The 22,297-nt window shown below is 33.2% G+C and overlaps 1 protein-coding gene across 1 annotated transcript; it reads left to right on the top strand.

Annotated features, from left to right (window-relative positions):
• Positions 1–1,114: 1,114 nt before the first annotated feature.
• On the top strand, positions 1,115–20,824 carry LOC150099602 (uncharacterized). The gene is made up of 6 exons (XM_090404243.1): positions 1,115–1,286; positions 5,959–6,014; positions 11,945–12,052; positions 14,459–14,491; positions 19,671–19,706; positions 20,568–20,824. Exons 1-6 carry the CDS (start codon positions 1,187–1,189, stop codon positions 20,625–20,627), a joined length of 393 nt encoding a protein of 130 aa, XP_090260369.1. The 5' UTR covers positions 1,115–1,186; the 3' UTR covers positions 20,628–20,824.
• Positions 20,825–22,297: the final 1,473 nt, after the last annotated feature.

The raw sequence follows: 22,297 nt of genomic DNA, 5'->3' as shown, positions 1-22,297 counted from the left end.
TCAATGCGTATAGAAGAAGCACTTCGGTTGGAAAAACCTGGCTTCGATTCCCATCCAAACGGTGAGAAACTTTTATCTGGCCTCTTTCGACTAAAGGTGAGCCAGCTGGTTTCAGTACAGGGTTAGGGTTTGTTCACCTGGAAACGGCTTTTTCTTCCTCCAGAAGATGATCATATCTCGACTATCTATATGATTTGATGATTCTCTGGTTCTCATTCTAATAACAATAAGTTCAGTAACTCAATATCAAATGAGTTTTTTTTTAAATTCAATATTTGCTATTTTAGAAGTCACTTGATTATTTGCTTTTGTATTTCTTTGTAGCGATCAAAGAAATACAATTCATCATTCTTCGAAGCAAACTGTCAAGTGATAAAATGTTTGGGGATTTCTTTTCCTTTCTGTAAATGTAAGGAGGCTTATTCCTGATTTGAGGTACCTTCGAAATTATTTTAATTTTCACTTTTGCTCAACACTTACTTTTCAAAACTGAACATAATAATAACAAGCTCTCACAAAAGGTTTTTTTGTCAATCATTTCAATTTTATTAATATTTATTATCGTGAGTGAAGATTGTTTCATTATCAATCAGGCAAATGTAAATAGCAAAACCCATAACAAAGATACAACACTTGACCACATTAAAAGATAATGAATGAAACTACCCATATTATCTTGAAAGCGGGGAGTTTGCAATCGTAAACAATCTTGTGAAGAAAGTAGATCCAAAGAATAATCAGATGGAATCAAAGGAAATTAGAGAAAAATTTTTAAAAACGTATTTTGCTGGTCAGAATACACAATTCTAACTGGCTGAACGTTTTAACGACATTATTAGGGAAAGTGAAAACATATCAGACTATATGGAAAAGATTCTGTTCATCATATTAATAAGGAGAGAAAATTATAATTAAGTTAGCTGCAGTATTTATGTCTTTAATGAACATAATTAGAAATGCATTCATCATAACTGCCACTTGTAATGTATATTTTTGTGTTTCTCTTTTCATGTTATCCAAAATGTTGATAGGGAAAAACGGCCTCGCCTACTTCCTGTGAAGGAATCAAATGCGGTAGTGTAGCGGACTGGATTACGCAATAAATCATATATACGTAGCTAATAAAAGTACTAGCCCATTCTAAACTCTTGTGTATTCACTTCTTGAAAGCAACATCTAATCTAACATGATGAAGATTGTATTTGTTGTGCTGATCTTGTCACCATTTCTGTGCTTGGTAAATGGGAGAGATGAACCGATGTTTTGGGGATTCGATTTTGTGTGCAGTAAGTTGTGAATGCTGTCTTTTACCCTTTAATTTAAGAATTCTAACTTGTTATTAAATAACCAGCTTACTCGTATTTCTGCCAGTCTGTAATGAAGTATGATCTCATATTCGATTTTATCTTCTTTCATTATTATTTTGAAGAATAAGATCAGTAGCAAACTGAAACGAGTATAAACTATTCTCATTGTAATTAGGTCACAATTAGTTTATTTTTTAAAAATACATTTCAGTGTTCATTCAAGTGGCTAAATTGACTTGAAAAAGACCATTGTTTGGTGCGTACAGTACGGTTTCCGAATTATGTAAAAATAGAACAAAATAATAATAAACGAATAAAAATATGAAAAGTCCTTAGCACAACCATGTTACTAATGTTGTATAGGTTTACAATCTTTTAGGAGTGGGAGTAAGATAACATGTGGGCACACACAAACACGTACTAAATGCGCGAACGCCTTTTATTCACATGAAATAGGCCAGGCTGTTATCGTCCTATCTAAACTTGGAAGAGTGACGGGCAATCAGTCTTAATGCTTAGCCAAAGATGATTTCCAAATGTATAAATGATATAAAATGGCAACCGCTAAAGAGTGCTTGAGACAACTGTCACCATCACGTGTTACCCTTTTATAAGTAAGAACCTTTAATTATTTTGAAAGAAATGAAAGCTCGAACTTCTTCAATCCAGCTCATTCGTTCAATAATCATGGATAAGTTGTAATGTCACCCACTGGAAGATAAAAGTATCAATTCAATCTTCTAAACAATGGCTATTGGTTGGAAGGAAGAATTGATCTTTACTTCTTCCTGACGTGCAGCTATCTGAATTGTTGAATTAAACAACATTCTGTTCTTTCTATCTTCTGTTGGTAAAGAGACAAACTTAAGACACCATCACTACATAAGCATGAACTAATAACAGTCATTTTCCAAAAATTCCATAAACGCTCCTGATTTTATCACTCCAGAGATTTTCACATTTTGCTTCTTCATCTATCGTATGCCATGAAGATTCTCGGAAGAGTAGGGAGTCCACAGAGCAATACTTTTTGAACGTCCAGAAAGTAACTTGTTCTCAGTTAAACAGTACCATTCGCTTTTACAATATGGTGTTCCGTTGCAACACAATCAAATCTAAGAATTTGATATTGATCAAAAACGGCTATTCAGCTTAATACACGACGTCACTCAGAGTTTCGATGTATTCACTCTTGCTGGGTGAATCTTACCGGGATCATATCCTCAATAATCGTTTATGATATTCAGAACAAGTTTTCTTCATGTTTCCAATTTTTCATTAGTTAGAATTGGGAAAACGTCCAGAGAGTGGTAAATAACTATACCTTCTTGCTAGAAAATTATACAACGAACTTGGTTTAGTTCTATTCCTTCTCCGTTTCTAAATTCGCAAGCATATCTCATACTAGTTTCTCAAAGAGTGCAACATCCAACTGATCATCGAAATATTACGAAATCGCTTTATTTTTCATTGGTTTGTTTCTATACGTTTTGCTACGCTGCTATTTCGGATTAATAAACAATCCATAATCAGAATCATGAATATGGATTACATTGAGATTGTTTACTAAAGAAAGTAAACTTTGGATCTGCTTCTGTATTACTATGTATCTACCATCTAAGATTTAAGCTAAAGTATGTGTCCTACCTTTCAGTATGTACGATTTATATCCTTCGAAAATATAAAAATCATTAATGTTTTAGTACAAACAATGCTTGAGAGTACATTCACTGAAGCAATATGAGCAGCTTGTTTTTCGCTGCGAGAAAAGTACAACAGCTAATAGATAAGAAAGACTTCAAAGCCTCCTTCCAAAATCACGTTTATGTTTTTACTGCAGGTTTTTAATACATAATTGCATTTATTATAATTATACTTATTGCTATACTTAAAGCAATTATTTCAGTAATTAATAGTAACTTTAACTAGTCAAGAAAACCAAAAAAGATACCAAGATAAAGAAACCAATAATAATAATCAGCTAACGTCTTTTTATTCCCATATATAGGGAACAGGCGAGGCCGTTTCCAGCCAATCTAACTTTTGGAGACTGAGTGGGTAGTTCAATCTCCACTGGTACCCAATCAGAGATAGTTGGCACAAGGCTATCACTAATTAAGCGGCATGCAGAGAATTGGGACGGCACAAAAAGTGCCGCCATCTTGTGATCCCTAACCCTAACATTAGAATTTAATGTCTGAAATAATGTGGATTCTACGGTCGATTTTCTTGAATTTACGGAACGAAAAACCCGAGTTTCTGGGAGGAAAAACCAACTTGCCCATGCCAGAGATCAACTATGTCGGGAAACGGTGGAAAAAAGGCTTAGAAAAATTTCCTCTAGTCGCCGATTAGACTCGAAATCAAATCTTTCTTCGTGCTGCCAAGCGCCGTGGTATGCAAACGCCACATCCACTGAGCTACACTATTATTATTATTATTATTATTATTATTATTATTATTATTATTATTATTATTATTATTATTATTATTATTATTATTATTATTATTATTATTATTATTATTATTGTTGTTGTTGATTGCTAAAATATTTACACATACAATAAACATCTTGAGTGACATTGCAACTTGTAATTTTACAGAATTCAGCCCTAAGTGTTGCATTTTCTAATTGATTTCAACTAAAATTTTTAATGTTTTTTTTTAAGAACACATGTTCCTATAATGTTAACAAAGTTCGTCGTTACTTTTCTTTGGTGTCTGCTCTTTGTTCTTCATTTTCTTACGGCACTGTTGATATCGCCATTCGGTACGTTTCACGGCTCCTTTTGCTTTCCACATGCTTTCTGGGAACCTTAAATAGTGGAAGTGTTGTGTTTTGCTACATCCGGAACAATGCGGCCCGTCCCCTTCATCGCTTAATGGCTTATTGCACTTATTAGACTGAAGGTCACTGAAGAAACACTGAAGGTCACCAAGACAGCGAAGACATCTTCGCTGTCTTGGTGACCTTCAGTGTTTCTTCTCGTTAGCGACTATAGTGCGACTTTTAAAATAGCGACCTCCTTTGTTCTTCGTTGGCTTGTCACTGCAATACACTCTATGAACTTCCAACATTGAAAATTTGAATATTACTTAATCACAAAATTGGTGATTGGACGTCCCAATCTTCAGCGAATCTACTCGAATTATATAGCAGCACTTTCAAATTAAAAACATGAGTTAAATAACGCTTTTAACCTATAAAACCAGGAGCAGCGATAAAGAGTACGTGCATCCGTCTGCGTACACAGCGCCCTCTGACTACTACTACTACTACTACTACTACTACTACTACTACTACTACTACTACTACTAATAATAATATTTCTTATTATTATTATTATAACGAGAATGAAAATTAGAGCAATTCCTGTTTCTCTCCCCCTCCCACACACACACCCTATGAAAACCCTCTCTCAAAAACCATCGCTACAAGAACACGAACAAACAAACACACCATGTCTTAATCCAATCCTTCTTACAAAAAAAGTTAAACTGTAATAGCAGTTGAAGTCTTCCAAGCACGTACCAACAAACAGTAAAATCAACACACTGCTTGCGATCAGTATAGAAACATAACCATGAAACCACCGCCATTTATTGTCTTCCTCAAATAAAGTCTGCTAAGCTTCGAGGAAGAAATGAGAAACGGCTTCCAAAGAAAGAATATAATACATTATACGGAAAAAGAAAAAAGAAAAAAAAAAACTAGAATGTGTGTTGTGGCTTTTCTTTTCTTTTCCTGGGTGTTGTAACTTTTCTTAGCCACAACACCCAGGAAAAGATATTATTCAGCTATTATCAATAATATTCCGCCACCCATTCTTTTCTCATGAGAATGACGGCCATCCTGGTATTCCTCCCCCACCTTTTTTTTTCATATACTCCAGGTGTAGGATTAAAACTGTCAATATTATATGCATGATATTCATATTTAGAGAAATCTTCATCAGAATCATTATGTCAGCAAGTTATTGAGTAACGATATGAAGGTGAACCATTGCAAGATGGTTAAATCGAATGGATTGAAATTACATACACTAGACTTAGATCAACTCTTTTTATAAATATCTGAGAATCTCAAGTCCACTGTATTTGTAGATTTCTTCTGTATTACTGGCTCTGAATAGTAGTGGATCCAATATTAGATTATATGTAATGTTTTCAATAAGAATCGTTATTGTTGGCTTAGGTTTTTCGTTCTGTAAAACTATGACCTGACTAGTTTTGGATTTTTACTCGTGAGATTATGTAAGCCGATAATTATTTATTAGTTTGTAATCCTCAGCTGACTGAAATGATATTTGTTCAAGTTATGGTTAAGCATGATTTTTTGCTTTCTAAAACACCTATTTCTACTAGAAGATAGGTTTAATATATTAATTGTTGAAATTCCCATAAAAGTTATATATACCCTTACTCTCTCAGTCACTTATTCATATGAAGCATTTCATTTCGCTGCATCATGTGTGTAAGATGTAATAAGATCTGCCAACCCATATCAAAATATTTTAATTATTTCTTAAAATATTAGGTTCCTTTATCAAAAATAGGTGTTTAAACATTTTTTTTCTACAGGACTTATTGACGACAAATTTTTAATAAGCATAACTGATTGTCAATAATAAAATTCCTCATTTTGCTTTAGACAGCACAGATCTGAAGGCACGATTTGCTGGATGTTTAAATTCACTGAATGGAGAGGTGAGTATCAAAATATTTTTAAATATGCAGCATTTTAATAAGACTTTCCGATTTCGTTACCATATTAAAAGCAATTATATCAGTGCTCTATTTTCTAACATATTCGATTTTCCATTTTTATTGTGTGATAATTCCTTATTTATATTTATTTATTATTTATATATTTATCTGTTATTTATATCGTTTACATATATACTTTTTTATAATAATAATAATAATTTTTTCATTAAAATTTATGATTACATATGATACATACATTGTGTACATACATTTGATTACGTATGATACATACCTTACATACATTTGATTACATATCACACATACATTACGTGTTTTTTTTTTGTTTTTTTTTTATAACAGTGAAGTGCGTACAGATATTTCTTTCTTTTCTTTTTTTCTGTATAATGTAATAATTTCTTTCTTTGGGAGGCATTTCTGATTTCTTCCTCGAAGCTTTGCAGAGCTTATCAGAGGAAGATAATAGATGGCGGTGGTTTCGTGATTATGTTTCTATACTGGTCGCAAGCAAGGTGTTGATTTTGCTGTTGTTGATACGTGCTTGGAAGACTTCAACTGCTATTACACAGTTTAGCTTTTTTTTTTGCAAGTAGGGGTGGATTTGGACATAGTGTGTTTGTTTTTGTTTTTGTCCTTGTAGTGGTCTTTTTTGAGAGTGTTTGTCATAGGTTTTGTGTGTGTGCGTATGAGAGAGAGAGAGAGGGAGAGAATAATAATAATATATTTTTTAACATTTCATTATTTCTCAGATAAATTACATACATGCACACAATAATAATATATTTTTTTAATAATAATAAATAATATTATTATTCATTGCTAGAATATTTACACATATATGTACAATATCTTGAGTATTATTTTACCAAATTTTTCTACATTGAATTTCAGTTAATAATTTTAATAACACTCTTTGCCTCTGTATTATGCATTTACGACACATGAACTAATATTAAGAGTGATGATTATACAGAATTTCTTTTTTTATGAATAACTAATTTAATAGTAATAATTTGGGATGCATTTCTGATTTCTCTCTCGAAGTTTTACAGAGCTTATCTGAGGAAGATAATAGATGGCAGTGGTTTTGTGGTTATGTTTCGATACAGGTCGGGAGACGAGTGTTGATTTTACTGTTTGTTGGTACGTGCGTGGAGGGCTTGAACTGCTACTACACAGTTTAAAATTTTTTTTTTTCAAGTTGGGTTGGATTTGTACATGTGTTTGTTTGTATCCTTGTATTGGTGTTTTTTGAGGGAGGTTTGTCATACTTTTTTCTTGTGTGTGTGTGTGTGTGTGTGTGTGTGTGTGTGTGTGTGTGTGTGTGTGTGTGTGTGTGTGTGTGTGTGTGTGTGTGTGTGTGAGGGAGAGAGGGAGAAAAACGGAAATTTTTCTAATTTTCATTCTCGGTATAATAATAATAATAATATATTTTTTATTGATCTCTCAAGTATTTCCATATACACAATGATGAATGATCATCTTGAGTAACATTCAGTATACTATTTTACAAGGTTCAGCACTAAGTGTTACATATAATGAAATTTAAATAACAATGATGATAATATAGTTTTCTCGCTGTCTTTTAAAACAGCAATCACAGTAATAATTTACTATTATTATTAATAATATCTTTATTATTATTAATAAATTAACAGAGTTACACAAGTTATATACAAGTGCGTGCCTGCGCGCGCGCGTGTGTGAGAGAGAGAAACGGAAATTTTTCTAATTTTCATTCTCGGTATAATAATAATAATAATAATAATAATAATAATATTTTTTTTAATATTTTTTCAAACTTTTCTAAGTTTGAGAAAGAGTGATTATACGACCGTATTTACTAATATGCAACTAAAATATTATATTTCTTATTTCTCACAAACATACAATGTAAACTCATTATTTACATATTTTTTTAATGAGAAGAATAATTTATTACATTATTTTTATCATCTTACATAGTAAGATGAAAAGAGTAATATTATATTAAGGTTATTATCACAAAATAATCAGTATCATCAGTATCTTCTTATTGTTATGTAATTTATTCACTGTTTTGTCACATTTCTGCATTTGATTATAAGGATTACGTGTAAATGGGTGAGGCAAGTTAAACCCACCTACTTCGAAGATTGGATTAGCTTTTATGAAGAGAGTGGGATTTGGCTTCACTATTTATGTTGTTGTTACTCTTTATGCATGGGCTGTAGCATTGGATGCTGGTGATTTGTGACGTGTATATTAGTGTTAATGGCGTATTAACATTGTTGGTATATTTTCCAGAGTTCATTTTTAATGTTCTGTAGTTATCTATGTGGTTTAAATTTCTCGGTAAATTGTTGAGTTGCGTTGGTATCTGATGTGATCTCACAAAAGAACCGTATGAGTTGTTGAAGGTTGTAGTGCTGTAAAGAGTTTTTGTGGGTCGTGTTATACGATATGTGTCTCTGTTGTTTCGATAGCTGATGTTCATGTAATTCCTTGTTAATATCATGTAGTGTTTCATGTTTTTAACGCACAGGATTTTATGGATCGCCATGTGCTGGTCAGATATTGGTTGTTGCGTGTAAGGTGTCCAAATCTTGACACAATTTTCCTGTGTAATGTTCATAATTTTGTTAGGTGGCTGTTTTATGTGTTTGCATAGACCGCTATACCGTATCTGAGTAGTGATTCGCAGATACCGTGATATAGGAGTTTTTTTTATGATTGGTGGAATAAAGTCTTTAACTTGGAAGAATTTTGCTGCGTTGATCCGGAGTTTGGTATGTAGGTATTCTATATGTTTTGTCCATTTAACGTGGGAATCTATATAGAGACCGAGGTATTTTGCATGTGTTACAGGTTTTATTTCGGAACATGGTATGTTATGATATTATGTTAGGTATTTTTGTTGTTAATGCAGCGGTATGTATGATAGTGGTGCGGGGCGCATGATTCTTTGGTTGTGTATTATCAACATCTTTGTTTTGGTGCCGTTGGTTAGAATTGCGATTTGGTGGAAGTATGTTGTGATTTCATTTAGGTCTTGTTGTGCTTTGTAGAGAGCCGTGTAGATGTCTGTGTGAATTGCTAGTAGTGCGTTGGTATCTGCAAACTGAAATATTTGAATTCCTATTGCTATGTTATGAACATCATTAATGTATATATTGAATAGTGTGGGTGATAATATGCGCCTTGAGGAACACCATCTTTTATTTGTATACCCGGCTGTGACATGTACCTATTTTGTTTTGTATAATATACATAAATTTGTATAATAATAATAAGAAGAATTTTTTGAAACACTTAGTGATGTCTTGCATACATATAACAATTACATTATAAAATTATAAAAATTACAAAATTTAAAAATTCGAAAAATTGCCTACATGTAACTTTTTTTAACATTTACATTTTAGTTATCATCTTACAGAGCATTTACATATATATATATACGTATATACATATTATATATATGTTTTTTTAGAGTGAATTTCATAAAAATTTTTCCGTTTTTTCTATTCTAAAATGCCTTAATAATAGTTAATTTGGATGGTAATTTATAGTTTGCAATTGGATAAGGTTACATTTTTAACGGAATTTATAGTATAGCAGTAAGTTATATATATTTTAAAATTTTTGCTTTATAATGTTTTCAACCGCTGTAACTACAGCACTTCAATGTAAAAAATAATTCTTTTTTTTTCCTTTCTATTGATTTCAGTTGAGATATAATGTCTCAGCTTGCATCCTCGGAGCTTTTAAATGAGCTTATCTGTATATATGCATTTTTTTATATTTTTTCTATTGATTTGATTTCTGTGTCGGAAGTTGGCTGATGCTTGGGAGATCAAATGAATGATCTCAAAGGTTGGTATGTACTGGTGTTATTGCATCTGTCTTGGTGGTTCACATTCATTTTTATTGTGGTCTTCTTTTTGAACTAATTAGAAGACTTTTTTTTTCCCTGTGACAGCCTTTCTATGTCTTCCGAGTTTTTAATTTGAATCGATTTTGAAGTTTGTGACTTACTCAAGAATATCTTGGCATCTGTGATCCACAAAAATTGGTAATTTTTTCGGTTTCTGCTTTTTTTGCTTGGTACAACAGATTCTGGTGGAATATCAACTGTTTTTTTCTGGCTGCCGGCGTTTATGAGATTGTCTCTTCAGGAACTTGCTTGTAAGATGAACTATGACTGGTGCAGGTAATGGCAAGCATTGTTTTTTGCTCTTCCTTAGAATCCGTTTTATGGTCTGAATTTCATTAAGCTGCAGGGGGGGAGTCAAATGCATGGATTAATTTTAAAACTACGTCTCTGAGGTTTTCTCTAGTTGCAGTTTCAGGAAGACCGTTTATGATAAAATCTTCTTCATGTTGATGCTAATGTAAACCTTCGTATTGTAGTTTTAGAGAATGAAGTTCTTGACGGAGTTCAGATGTTTCTTTCATCATATTGTGTTGTCTGTCATTTAGTGTGTCAATGCTGATTTTGATGTCTTCTACCAGCACTACCATCACTGCTAAATTATAATGTTTGACTAAATCTTCATATTCGCTAGATTTTTTTGTTATTCGTTCGTTCTGTTTGTCAAAGAGTTCTTGCATAAGATCTATTAAGCTGGCTTTTATGGTCTTTAGACCGTTTTCTATTAGTATATTTAAAGAGTTGAAATTATAGGACTCACCTGCATTTTTTTGTCTCTCAGTTCGTCGTTATTTTTTGTCTCCTGTATAATCTGCTGCGCAGTAGGTGCGTTTCTTTGTTCCTCCTGCAGATTACGCACTTCCATTCTTCGTGAATTGCATCGAATTTACTTTGCAAGGTTGTTTCTGAAAAGTCGGCACATTTTATGTGTAGAATCCTACTGCATTTCGTACAGGATATTTGATTTCCGGCGGATGATAAATCCTTCAGGCATTTGATACACTTCATGACTCACCTTTCTTCCCTTGAGCAATTGTGGTGTGCTTGCAAAAATGGCGAAGTACTTTGTTCTTCGCGCTGTTGACCGTGGTCCTCTCTATTCACTTTTCAGCACTTCAAAATTTGGTTTCTTCTCAGCCGATTGTGATGGTGCTTTTGTGAGGGTATATGCTTCCCCAAGGCAAGAATATTGTGTCATCCCTTTATAAATTCAAGGAAACATGTACCATTAGAAAAGGTGGTTTTACAGCTGAGTAAGTACAGGGGGATTACAGGGAGTGAATCATTTACAGTTGGTTTATTTATATCGCCAAGAGAAATTTGTTTTATTTTATAGTTTTCAAACTTGGACAGAATGGAATGGAAAATGAAAGATTAGAAGTCAAAGACGCCCTAGAACTTAAGAAAAAACAATTACTGCATAGGGAAAATGGAAAAAGAAATTCCAAAGTATGCACCCCTTTGGAAAGGATAACCGAATTATACGAGGCAAAGTGATCTACCATGTCCGAAAAGAATCATTCTGGTTGTAAATTAGACAGTTAATTGGACTATGGTTTTGTTGTTGTCATGGAAGAGATTTAGGGTCTGTAAGAAACAGAACACATGCTTTGAGTCTTTCAAATTCATAATGATCTGAATCTAGCACTCAAGCATTTTCAGTGCTACAAATGTTGGAAGTGAATATGAAAGTTTTCAAGGAAGATTTTTTATTGTTATTTAAGTTCCTTTTGAGGGCAAATAGTTGGAGATAGGTTTATTTTAAAATTATCCTCATTGATTTTTATTTTTATTTTTAGGTTTAATTCCATTCTAGATTTGTGATTCTAGATTCAGACCTATAACTACAGTCACTCTAGATTCATTCTAAATAAAAGAATGTAGCCCATCCTTATAATGTGTTTTAACTCATGTTAACTAGAGTATGCCTGTATAGTATTTGAGCAAATCTTTTTTAGGGAGATTTGAATTTTTATTAAATAAGTGCAGTTTTTTTCAGGTGAAAAACATTGTTCAAGATTGTGCTGTTCGTTTTTATCCGGATGAAGAAAATACGGCAATGGCATACGTAAATGGATTTTGCAGTTATGACTGCAATTATGTACTGGTAAGTTCTTTAATCCAAATAAGTTCATGCAGAATAGTAAAAACAACAATGCGTGTGAAAATTTTCAAAGTTATTTTCTTGTTTTTATAAGTTGACAGTCACTACGGAAATGTGGGATGAAATATTAAAAGAATTTTAATAATGATTTTTTCAGATAGTTCTGTGGAGTATTCTAAATATGCCCTTCAACCTCGTGATGGATAATTAGTTTCCTTTACAAACAACCTATTTTACTAAATGTGTTCTACAGTGATCATCCTTTTAAGTATTCTCTTTGCTATTCATATAAATTTCTATCACGTGATTATTTCACTGGTTGATTACGTCTCGTAATGCTATTTTATAAGCTATTATTATCAAATCCAGAAAGCTCGTGTACATAAAAGCTGCTTCAAACAGGTTTGAGATGACATAATCCCTTCGAAGACAAATTTTGGTTAAAATAATACCATTAGTAATAGACTATCGGTATATGAATTTGGTGATGTTGATTCGGCCAGTTATATATGTACATGATCAGCAAAATTGTGAAATTTTCTGCTTCTAAGGAAACTTTTGATATCAAACAGTTAAGCAAGTTTGAGCGCGGTTATTAGTTGGAAGGGAATCAATCGTTCCATGCTGTTGGTAGACTCTTCCTCGATGAGTCTTTGGATTCCCTGGAGGAGTCACATAATAATAATAATAAAATAATAACAATAATATCGTGCAATGAGAAACTCGACCGATATATCGCAAAGTTCCGTATGAATTGTGAGTTTTGAATTCTTTTGCAATAAAGATTAAAGATAACTATTGTGGGATTTGTACCACATATATTGCACATGGTGGATAAATGAACCCATCATTTCTCTGTGCTTGAATTTATGACGTTCTGAAGAGGCTAGTAGAAGTTAGATGATGTGCTTTCGGTTGTTATTAAACGAGTTATAGAAAGGGAAGGAGGGAATGTGAGAGAATTACTTCCCTGATTTTGACTTGCAAATCATTTGTCTGCAGCAGAAATCCTTCTGCTGCTTCATAGGGTTCCCAATCTCTGGAAGGGGTGAGTATTTTTGTCACTGTTTTTGAAACATGTAACAGCATGTTTCTAAAGAAATCAAGTTATGTTCGGAGTGTAGGGAAGTGGGAAAAAATTTCACCTTCTTTTTCTAGCATTCCATATTCTTTGGTTTTTGTATTTCTATCTAGTCGCCTTTGAACAACCAAAACCTTTCCCCCCTTTCCTATGGGAATCTATTGTGATTCATCGTGTAATCTCTAGAAAATTGATAGTACTCTTCATACACTTTTAGTCGGTAATATTGAGTGTTAGGGCTAGTTAACACTACATGGTGGCAGTTCTCTGCGTACTCTCTGTCCTGGATATCAACTGAAAATCATTCATTGTCCTCACGTAACTAGACTGTGTTTGGCTAAGGATGGAAATTAGCTACCCACTAGGGTTAAAGACCATGCATTCAGGTCTATATGGTCTCTGTTACTGATTTTGGGAATGTAGTATTATTATTATTATTGTTATTATTATTATTATTATTATTATTATTATTATTTATACTCGTAGTTTGAGTACCGACATACATGAAGTACCCATATAATTATTTATATTTTTAATTAGCAGAGTGAAAATAATCATAGCTGCAGACGACTTTATTTACTTCAGTTTATTTCATGATATATATTTCATGTAGTAATAAAGCTATTTAAAATCACATATAGGCAGTGAATTGCAGTGTTTTATAATTTTAAGTCTCTCTCTCTCTCTCTCTCTCTCTCTATGCTATGGAAATATAAATGGATAAGATTTGATCCAGTATAGAGTACTATTGAGTGTGTAAAATTACGAAATCTCCTAATGTCGATAATCGATGGACATCATTCCTTATACAAGGTACTTTTAAACTGACATCTTCTTTACCAGCCTTTATCAAAGTACATGTAATAATAGGAAATGCTAGTAGGAAAGCTACGCAACTCTGATCTGTGATGGTTATTAACAAGTGATATGGTGTTTTCCTAGGAAGGAAAATGAGACATCATTGATGTAACCCCCATGATGCAATCTGAAGGGGGTAGATTCCAGTTTTTGGATTTTGTAAGAAATCAGAGAAAACGTAAACCGTTCTTGGAATTTCAAACTAAACGAATGTCTCCAGAAGGCCTATGATTTTTTTATAAAATACATATATAAAATAAAGCATACTTGAATTTTTAGTTAAATGTCATTTTGTTCTCAGCAATATATCTGTCAACAAATATAGCTGCCTTTTTTTGCAACTGTATCATCTGTGCTGCTACACAACCTAACATTATTTTGAAGTATTTTATTAATTAAAACTGGATTTAATACAAATATGAGTAACAAGTTTATATTTTGCAACAAATACTTTTTTCTGTTATTTACAGACTGAACGTTGTTCCTATTCTGAACTGAAAGAGGTAAGTATGAATTTCTTTATTTTTAAAAAATAATTCTATAAATTATATATACTTCAAGTATAAGGATTGTGTGTCTCAATGGAAATTGCGGGAGTTTCTAAATTAAACACGGCAAGGATCAACGTGAACCACATATTACAACAATGCAATCTTTCCATATAACCATTTACGCATCCTACAAAATAGGATGAACCAGAACAAAAAACTCAGTAAATGGAATTCTGAAATTTTTGTACAAATTTTTGTAAGTCCTTACTAAACTATAAAATTTTCACAAAGACACCAACGAACTGATATCAGGACAGTAAGACAAATCAGTTTTTCCAGCATCCTTATTCAATATGATACCCATAAATGTTTTCTATTCATGTAGGGTATTTCTTCAGTTAGGAATCAAATTATACGCCCGTGTCAAGTGTCTAGTCATTTCGGCCTAACATTCGTTTAGCATATGTGCTGATATTCGTTTTGGTGATATTTCGGAATTTATCCTGGTTTGTCCATGCAATAGCTCTTAATTCACCTCCTCTTGCACCTGTAACTCTTCATAAAATGTTGGATAACACTACACACTAAAGTTATATACACTGGTCTTTGCTAAGACCAATAAAGGGTTTATTGGTCTTAGCAAAGAGGACACTCATTATTTGAAAGCTTCTTTAGGATCATACAAAAGTAGCAAACTGCGTTTATTAAGGATACCCTTCTATATTTCACTCTTTCTTTTATTATAGCTGAATGAGAAAATTATATTTTGTTGCTTCGCCGCTCCTCTCACACTTATTCCGAATATATTTCTCCAAATCTTCTTATGACTCTCTTGTTTAATAAGATCGCACATCCATTTCACACACTATTCATTTATTCTTTGAAGTCCATGAAAACATTTAAATATTTTCATGCAAGTACTATTTTAGAGCGTGACATGCGCTGCTATATCCTTTTCATTCAACAAATGATGCCGTGATAGCAAAAATAGTGTTCTCCTGAGTCTACCTGTTACTTGGATAATCCAATTTGGATTATCCAAGTAACTTTGTAGTTCACAATGTAGCATGTTCTAATTGGATAATCCAAAAAGCCGGATATTTCCCAGTTAACCATGATTATTTCCCATTTCAGTATCGCTATTTGCTAGTCCGCTATCCCTGTCGCCAACTGATGACAAAACATGAGTAATTTAGATATCTTATGACTCTATGATCAAAATTAGCAATCTTTGGCCTCTAGTTGCTTCTTTCACATTCTGACTGAGAAAGGTATGACGCAAAAGCCCAGGAAGTGGTCTTCTCATCATATTATGCTTTTCATTTCTCTGCTATCCAAACCATGTTTGAGTAACATAATTCATACATAATAATTACTTGTTTAGAAGATGATCAGAAGAAGGTAAATTAGCAATGAATTTCTTCTTCACCAACAACTGAACCACTAGGTGTGTAGTATCAATATCTCACCTTGTAGTTCATCCTGTTTACCTGGACTTCACACTAAATATCCTCACATCAAATATAGACACCACAATTAACCTCATTACTTTTCTTGATATTGCATCTGCAGTATACTTTGCTCGCTTGGTCAACTTTCTCTTTTCCTTTTCAGATGCTCAAAATGTATATAAAGGAGTATCCTTAGTTGAGTGGAATTGGATCGGTTGCTAGATAGGAAGAATATCGACAGTGCTTGTGGATCATTTAAGCAATACTTAAATGATGCGATATCAGATTGCGTCCCAAGAGTTCGAAGAATAAATAGGGTAGAAGCCAAATGAATGCGTAATCTTATTAAACCAAAGATGCGTAAGGAAATGTTAATGTGAAAGCAATACCGTGTGTATAAGAATGACATCCATTATGAAAGTTATAAGCAGCAGGCTAGAATAGTCACAACTATTGTGCGGAAAGCAAAGTGTGAGCATGAACAGAAACTGGTTCTGCGTGTTAAAAACGATTCACAAGAACTTTATCGATATGATTCAAGTAAAAAAAAAAAAGAATGCATATGAAAGAATAACTGATCTAAATACAGACAGTGTAAAGGTTACAGACAGAGAAGAGGTTGTTCACCTAATGAGTGCCATTTTGTTAAAATCTATCAACCTGGTGTACGCACTATTGAGCTCACTGCTACCTATTCACTGGATGAAGATACTCAGCTGTATGCGGAGGAGGTATTGGAGCTGTTGCAGAAACTGAATAAGAATTCAGCAGTAGGGACTGATGGAATATCATCACATGTGCCAAAAGAGTGTTCAGCTGAACTCATATAAAACCGCCTGTTCAAAGGAATAGGCTGTTTAATATGGGTCTCAGAACAGGAAAGATCCCACGGGAACGGAAAGAATTTGCGGTAATTCCGTTGCAAAAGGCTGGTGCAAAATCCGATGTATCCAACTATCGACCAATTAGTATCTCATTAGAGGTGGTGAATTCTGGGAAAATTGGTTAGGGGCTTGCATTCAGAACTTTGTTGACAGTGAATCGCTACTTTGCAATGAAAAACATGGGCTTTCTATGGGAAGGGGTCATGTTTTAACAACTTTCTCACATTCTATAATAATGTTTACATTAAACTACAAAGGCAAATGGATCCACCATGATACTCTAGGATTTTTCTAAGGCTTTTGACAGAAAGCAGCATGATAGTCTGTTTGATAAATTGCAGAATATGGGAATGGGTTAGAGAATATTAGCATAGATAAGAGGAATGGATGCCTGGCAGATATCAAAAATTTGTATATGGTGGAAGGGAGTCTACAATATTTAAGGTAACAAATGGTGTACCGCAAGGATCAGTGCTTGGGTAACTTTTATTCAATCTATACGTTAATGATAATGGGAAGGATTTGACAAGCCACATACAGCTATTTGCTGATGATACAGAGATAGGTAATTCAATCAGGAATGTTGCTGATATGCAAGACTTGCAGAATGATTTGAATAGGATGGAACCGTGGGCATGGAAAATGGATGTCAGTTCAAAATCATTAAATGTAAAGTTATTCACTTCAGCGTGATTATACATCCAATGTCGTATTTAATTGGTCGGATTATGCTAGAGATCTTGGAGCGTTAGTGGATAGGCAGTTGAAGTGCATGTGGAAAAGGTTTGCAAATACAACCAAAATATAATTGCAATTCTGAAACAAAGTTCACATGTAAATATAAGGATGCAATTTGGCTACTTTATGAGGCCTAGATAAGACCTCGCTTGGAATATTGTGCGCAGGTCTCGTCTCCTGGTTTCTCTTGTGATTCTGATGTTCTGGAGAGAGTGCAAAGTAGAGTGGTAAAATGATATCAGGATTGTGGAATACTGATTATGAAGACAGATTAAGAATTTTTACACTGCAGACATTAGCAAACAGGAGAAAGAACGGTGATATGATTCAGACTTACAAACTTCTGAAAGAGTCATACAGGATTTCAGTTGATGGAATTTTTCAATTTATGAAGGATGGGTAATGGACGAGAGGGCATCCTTGGAAGCTAAGAATGAATACCGCTTAGATGGGGATGAAGGCTAGATTTTTCTCTCATAGGGTGGTGCGTGATCGAAATGAATTACCATTGGATGTTGTGAATGGAAGCAATGTGAATAAATTCAAGAATAAGTATGATAGCTGGTATGTGTGGAATGTTTGAAAGGCCTCCAGGTAGTCTCTGACTACCTGGAAACCTTTCATAATAACAACAATAGCAAAAACAACAGAAACAACAACAATCATCCAGGTGATGATTTCACAGTTTCTGATGTTGTTTCTGATGTGTATGAGAATTACCATTGCCACTGACGAAGATGTTCAGGCTTGGTATCATTTCTGGCAGAATTCCATGGGAGTGGATAGAGGGTAAGATGTAACATGGTACCAATGTTAAGCAACATTCCATAAAGGTGGCTCCAAGACAGATGTAGCAATCTAGAGACAAATTATTCTATCAGGAGTGGTTGGTAAAGTATTCTTCCCCCGTTATGTTGTATGTCGTATTCTTCCCCATTTAACTCTTCCTGGCATAGCGCTTCATATTTCTGATTTTGACGAATTCTGGTGTGGGTTCTAAAATGGCGACTTCCTTTGTCTGCTCTCGCATGGTTGATCACCGTATACTTCGAAAGTTGAAAACTTTGAACTTACTTATTACTTTTATATCTCATACTAGGTGGCTCTCCCCCCCCCCGACGCTTACGGTGCCCAACCCCTGGAGTTCCGGACTGGTAGGCCGGTTCTCCTTGAATTCTGATGACTCGAATTTTGAAGACTCGACTCTCAGTGTAGCCCTGAGTTTCAAATAACTTGACAAAAAACGTGACACCTAAAACATTACAAAAAAAATGTGTTTGCGTATACCGTTATACCGTCCATGGGTAGAGATTCGAAAATACTGGGATATCGGAGATTTTAATGTCAGATGGAATCAAGGCTTTTACTTGAAAGAGTTTTGCTGCGATGATACGGAGTTTAGTATGTAGGAATTATATATGTTTTGTCCATTTAAGGTGACAATCTTTGTAAAGACCAAATTTGCATGTGTTTCGGGTTTGATTTTGAAGAAAAAAAAATAGTTTAAATGTGTACAGTAGTTAATGATTTAAATACTATTTCACTCAAAGATATTTACGTAATTCCCACCTCCTCACTTAGTTCTATTTTTATGTTGCATCCAACATGCGATGTTGCTTAGTCATCCTACAATAAATTTGCTTTTGAACTCATATTTTGTTTCCAATATTAATTTGCTTTGCGCTGTCTTTTTATTATCATTAATCCCTATAGTATTTCTTCGATTTGGCTTACTGTACTCTGATAATAGGATTGATAAATTTGAATTTATTGAAGTCAGCAAAACTCAACAGCACCACAACCACGTCAGCATCGTAATTGTTATCTGTTATATAAGTCAGTAAGAAAAACAAACGCCCACATTGTATTGTATAACTGAGCACGTTGTTTGCAAATGCAAAGGTTTTGAATATGGAGTATTTATTCATCGCAATTAAATGACATATTTTCGATATGATTGATACTCTTAAGTAAACTAGTAAACCCAGGAACTCATAAAGCTAGAAATGCCTGTATTTAAAATTTGATTATTTCATTTTTTTTATCGGTGAATAACTGTTTGATTCCATGAAATTAACTCATTCTTCATTTTTATGTTTCTTTTTGTTTAAATTTCAGCAAAATCTATGGGGAACCCCTCAACATGAATACGAGGTAAGTATTTTAACTGGTTTTTATATTCATCAAAATTGTCCTATTACACACACACACACACACACACACACACACACACACACACACACACACACACACACACACACACACACACACACACACTTGTAAGCACATTAAATTATTTTGCTTCTGTGTTCTAATAATGGCTACTGTTAAAGTCATTAAAATCAATTACCCTTTAATGAGCAAAACATTGATCAATATGGCTATGTCAACACTTAGAAATTCACTCTTCACTATATATATCACTGCTATGGTGGTACTTAACAAGAATTCTTCCAGAGAGAATGTAAGTGTCATTTTAATGTAGTTTACGACTACATTCCATTTTATCCCATTAAAATTGAAAGAATTAGGGCAGAAGCCAAATTCCCTTTTAATGCGAACTCCACACACACATATATATTCCATCATTGTTTTAATTTATTAAAAAATGTATAGAATATTAATAAACAAAGCAGATTTACATTTACATTAATTCATTAAGTAATAATCTCACCAGATCCACCCATTTATTATATTTAATTATATTATATTTTATGCACACCCATTAAACTCTCGAAAGCTATGAAAATTACACAGCTGAATCATAATCAGTATGATTGATCTGTGGACTTCAGAAGTTTTATAACGTAGCGAATAACTATAAATTGTGAAGCAGTTATCTTAGAAATATGGACAAATTTTTTTTACAAATCTTATGTTAAATAAAAAAGAATAAAACCGCTTCATGGATTATTTAATATGGAATTATCTGGCCATCTTAATTTGGATTTTTTTTAAAGTTGGCAATTAAAATTATATTACAAAAAATAATTTAAATTATGTGTTTTTTCACAGGGTTGCATGAACAAGTTGATCAATGAATATTTACTCAAAAAATCAGGAAACAGGCAGTAATATCTACAGACTCATCGTTTGAAGATGCGACTACTTTAGAATATGACTAATATTCTGGCTAAATTTGCATAGTAATACAATATCCAAATTATGCTTACTGTACTATATTAATCAAAACATTCAGTGTTCCAATTGTAGAGGCTTATGTACTTTTGCTATTCTTTAAAAAATAAACATTGTTGATTAATAACTTAAAAGGTATTATTTATTTTTTTAATAAATGAAAAATGAAAAACATAATTTTTGTGAAAATACTTCTAAGATTGTTCCATGTAATTTCCATGTAATTGTTCTATATAATTTCTGAAATAATATCTTTCGCCAAGACTGTCTTCTAAAATTGTAGATTATAATCGCATCATATGAAATATGGTAAAATAAAGATGCAACATTATTTGAAATCCGAATATATATAAAAACTGTGAATGTTTCGAAATTTTGATCACAACGCTGATTGTGAATTTTCTACTTATATTCGGTTTTGAAATAACGTTGGATCATTAATATATCCTATTTCTATATATTGTTAATGTAAAATAATAACTGACTGAGTTACTGCACCCATCTTCTAAAACTATGGTTGAAATTCACTGAAATTATAGCACTTTCTCTTCAATGGAGCTTTAAGTAAAAGAGGAGTGCAAATTATCACCAAATACTTCCTCGAATCTCTTTTAAATTAAGACTTATAGATATTTGATATTGGAGAGATGGTAGAAGGAAGAAGAAAAGAGAACCTAAGGTTTTCTGATGACATTGCTCTCCTAGCGGAAAACAAATCAGATCATCAATAAATTATCCGAGAATTAAATTATTCTCTTAAAAATATGGCTTGAACATAAGCCCCCATAAATCAAAAACAAAGACGAATATCTTTGATTCTGAGCAAGAAGAAAGTGCCGCGAGAGAAAATAAAAAAATAAAATCCTACTGAAGGTATCCCTATAGAAGTTGATGAGACTAGCCAATTTCTGTAATGAACATGGGAGATGACATGATAGATTAGAACAACAATTGCAACAGCAAAAACAGCACTCCAAATATTTAAACCACTTTGGATAGATAATTAGCTAACAATTACTAACAAATTACGCTTTATTGACACACTTTTTAATTCAGTACATGCATATCTAAACGGAAGTGAAAGTTGGAGTCTCCTAAAAGGAGATTGAAAACGCTTGCTGGCATTTGAAATGAGATGCTATTGACGACGCCTGAAGATTCCACTCACTGATCTCATCAGACATTTTGAAGTAAGAAAAAGAATCCGTTCTTTGAATAAATGTAACCTCATATCTATCATTAGAAGGAATCAACATATGTGACCAGGTTATATGAGCAATCAAATGGTCTAGCAGTTTAAGTTCTTGAAGGTCTTATTCCAGGAATTCGAAAAAGACGCACACCTGGAATACACAGAATATATTACATTAAAATTGGACAAGTACTTCATATATTCAGAGCCGAAAACAAAGTGTCAATCATGGATTGCGTGGAAGACTTCTGTGATGAATATTTCTTAACATATACTTTACTGGGCTTCTGGGAGTAAAGGATGAAAAAGAAGACCAACATCACGGAAATAAAGCCTAGGCACTATGGCCCTTTCTTTCTTCGATACAATATTTCATTATGTTGGAATTAAAACTATAGTTATAATTGCTGCATGG

Source organism: Typopeltis vanoorti, chromosome 14, assembly GCF_054136105.1.
Source record: "Typopeltis vanoorti isolate ZY-2024b chromosome 14, IOZ_Tvanoo_1.0, whole genome shotgun sequence".
NCBI lineage: Eukaryota > Metazoa > Arthropoda > Arachnida > Uropygi > Thelyphonidae > Typopeltis > Typopeltis vanoorti.
Note: the sequence above shows the minus strand (reverse complement) of the source record. Positions and strands in the feature narration are given on the sequence as shown.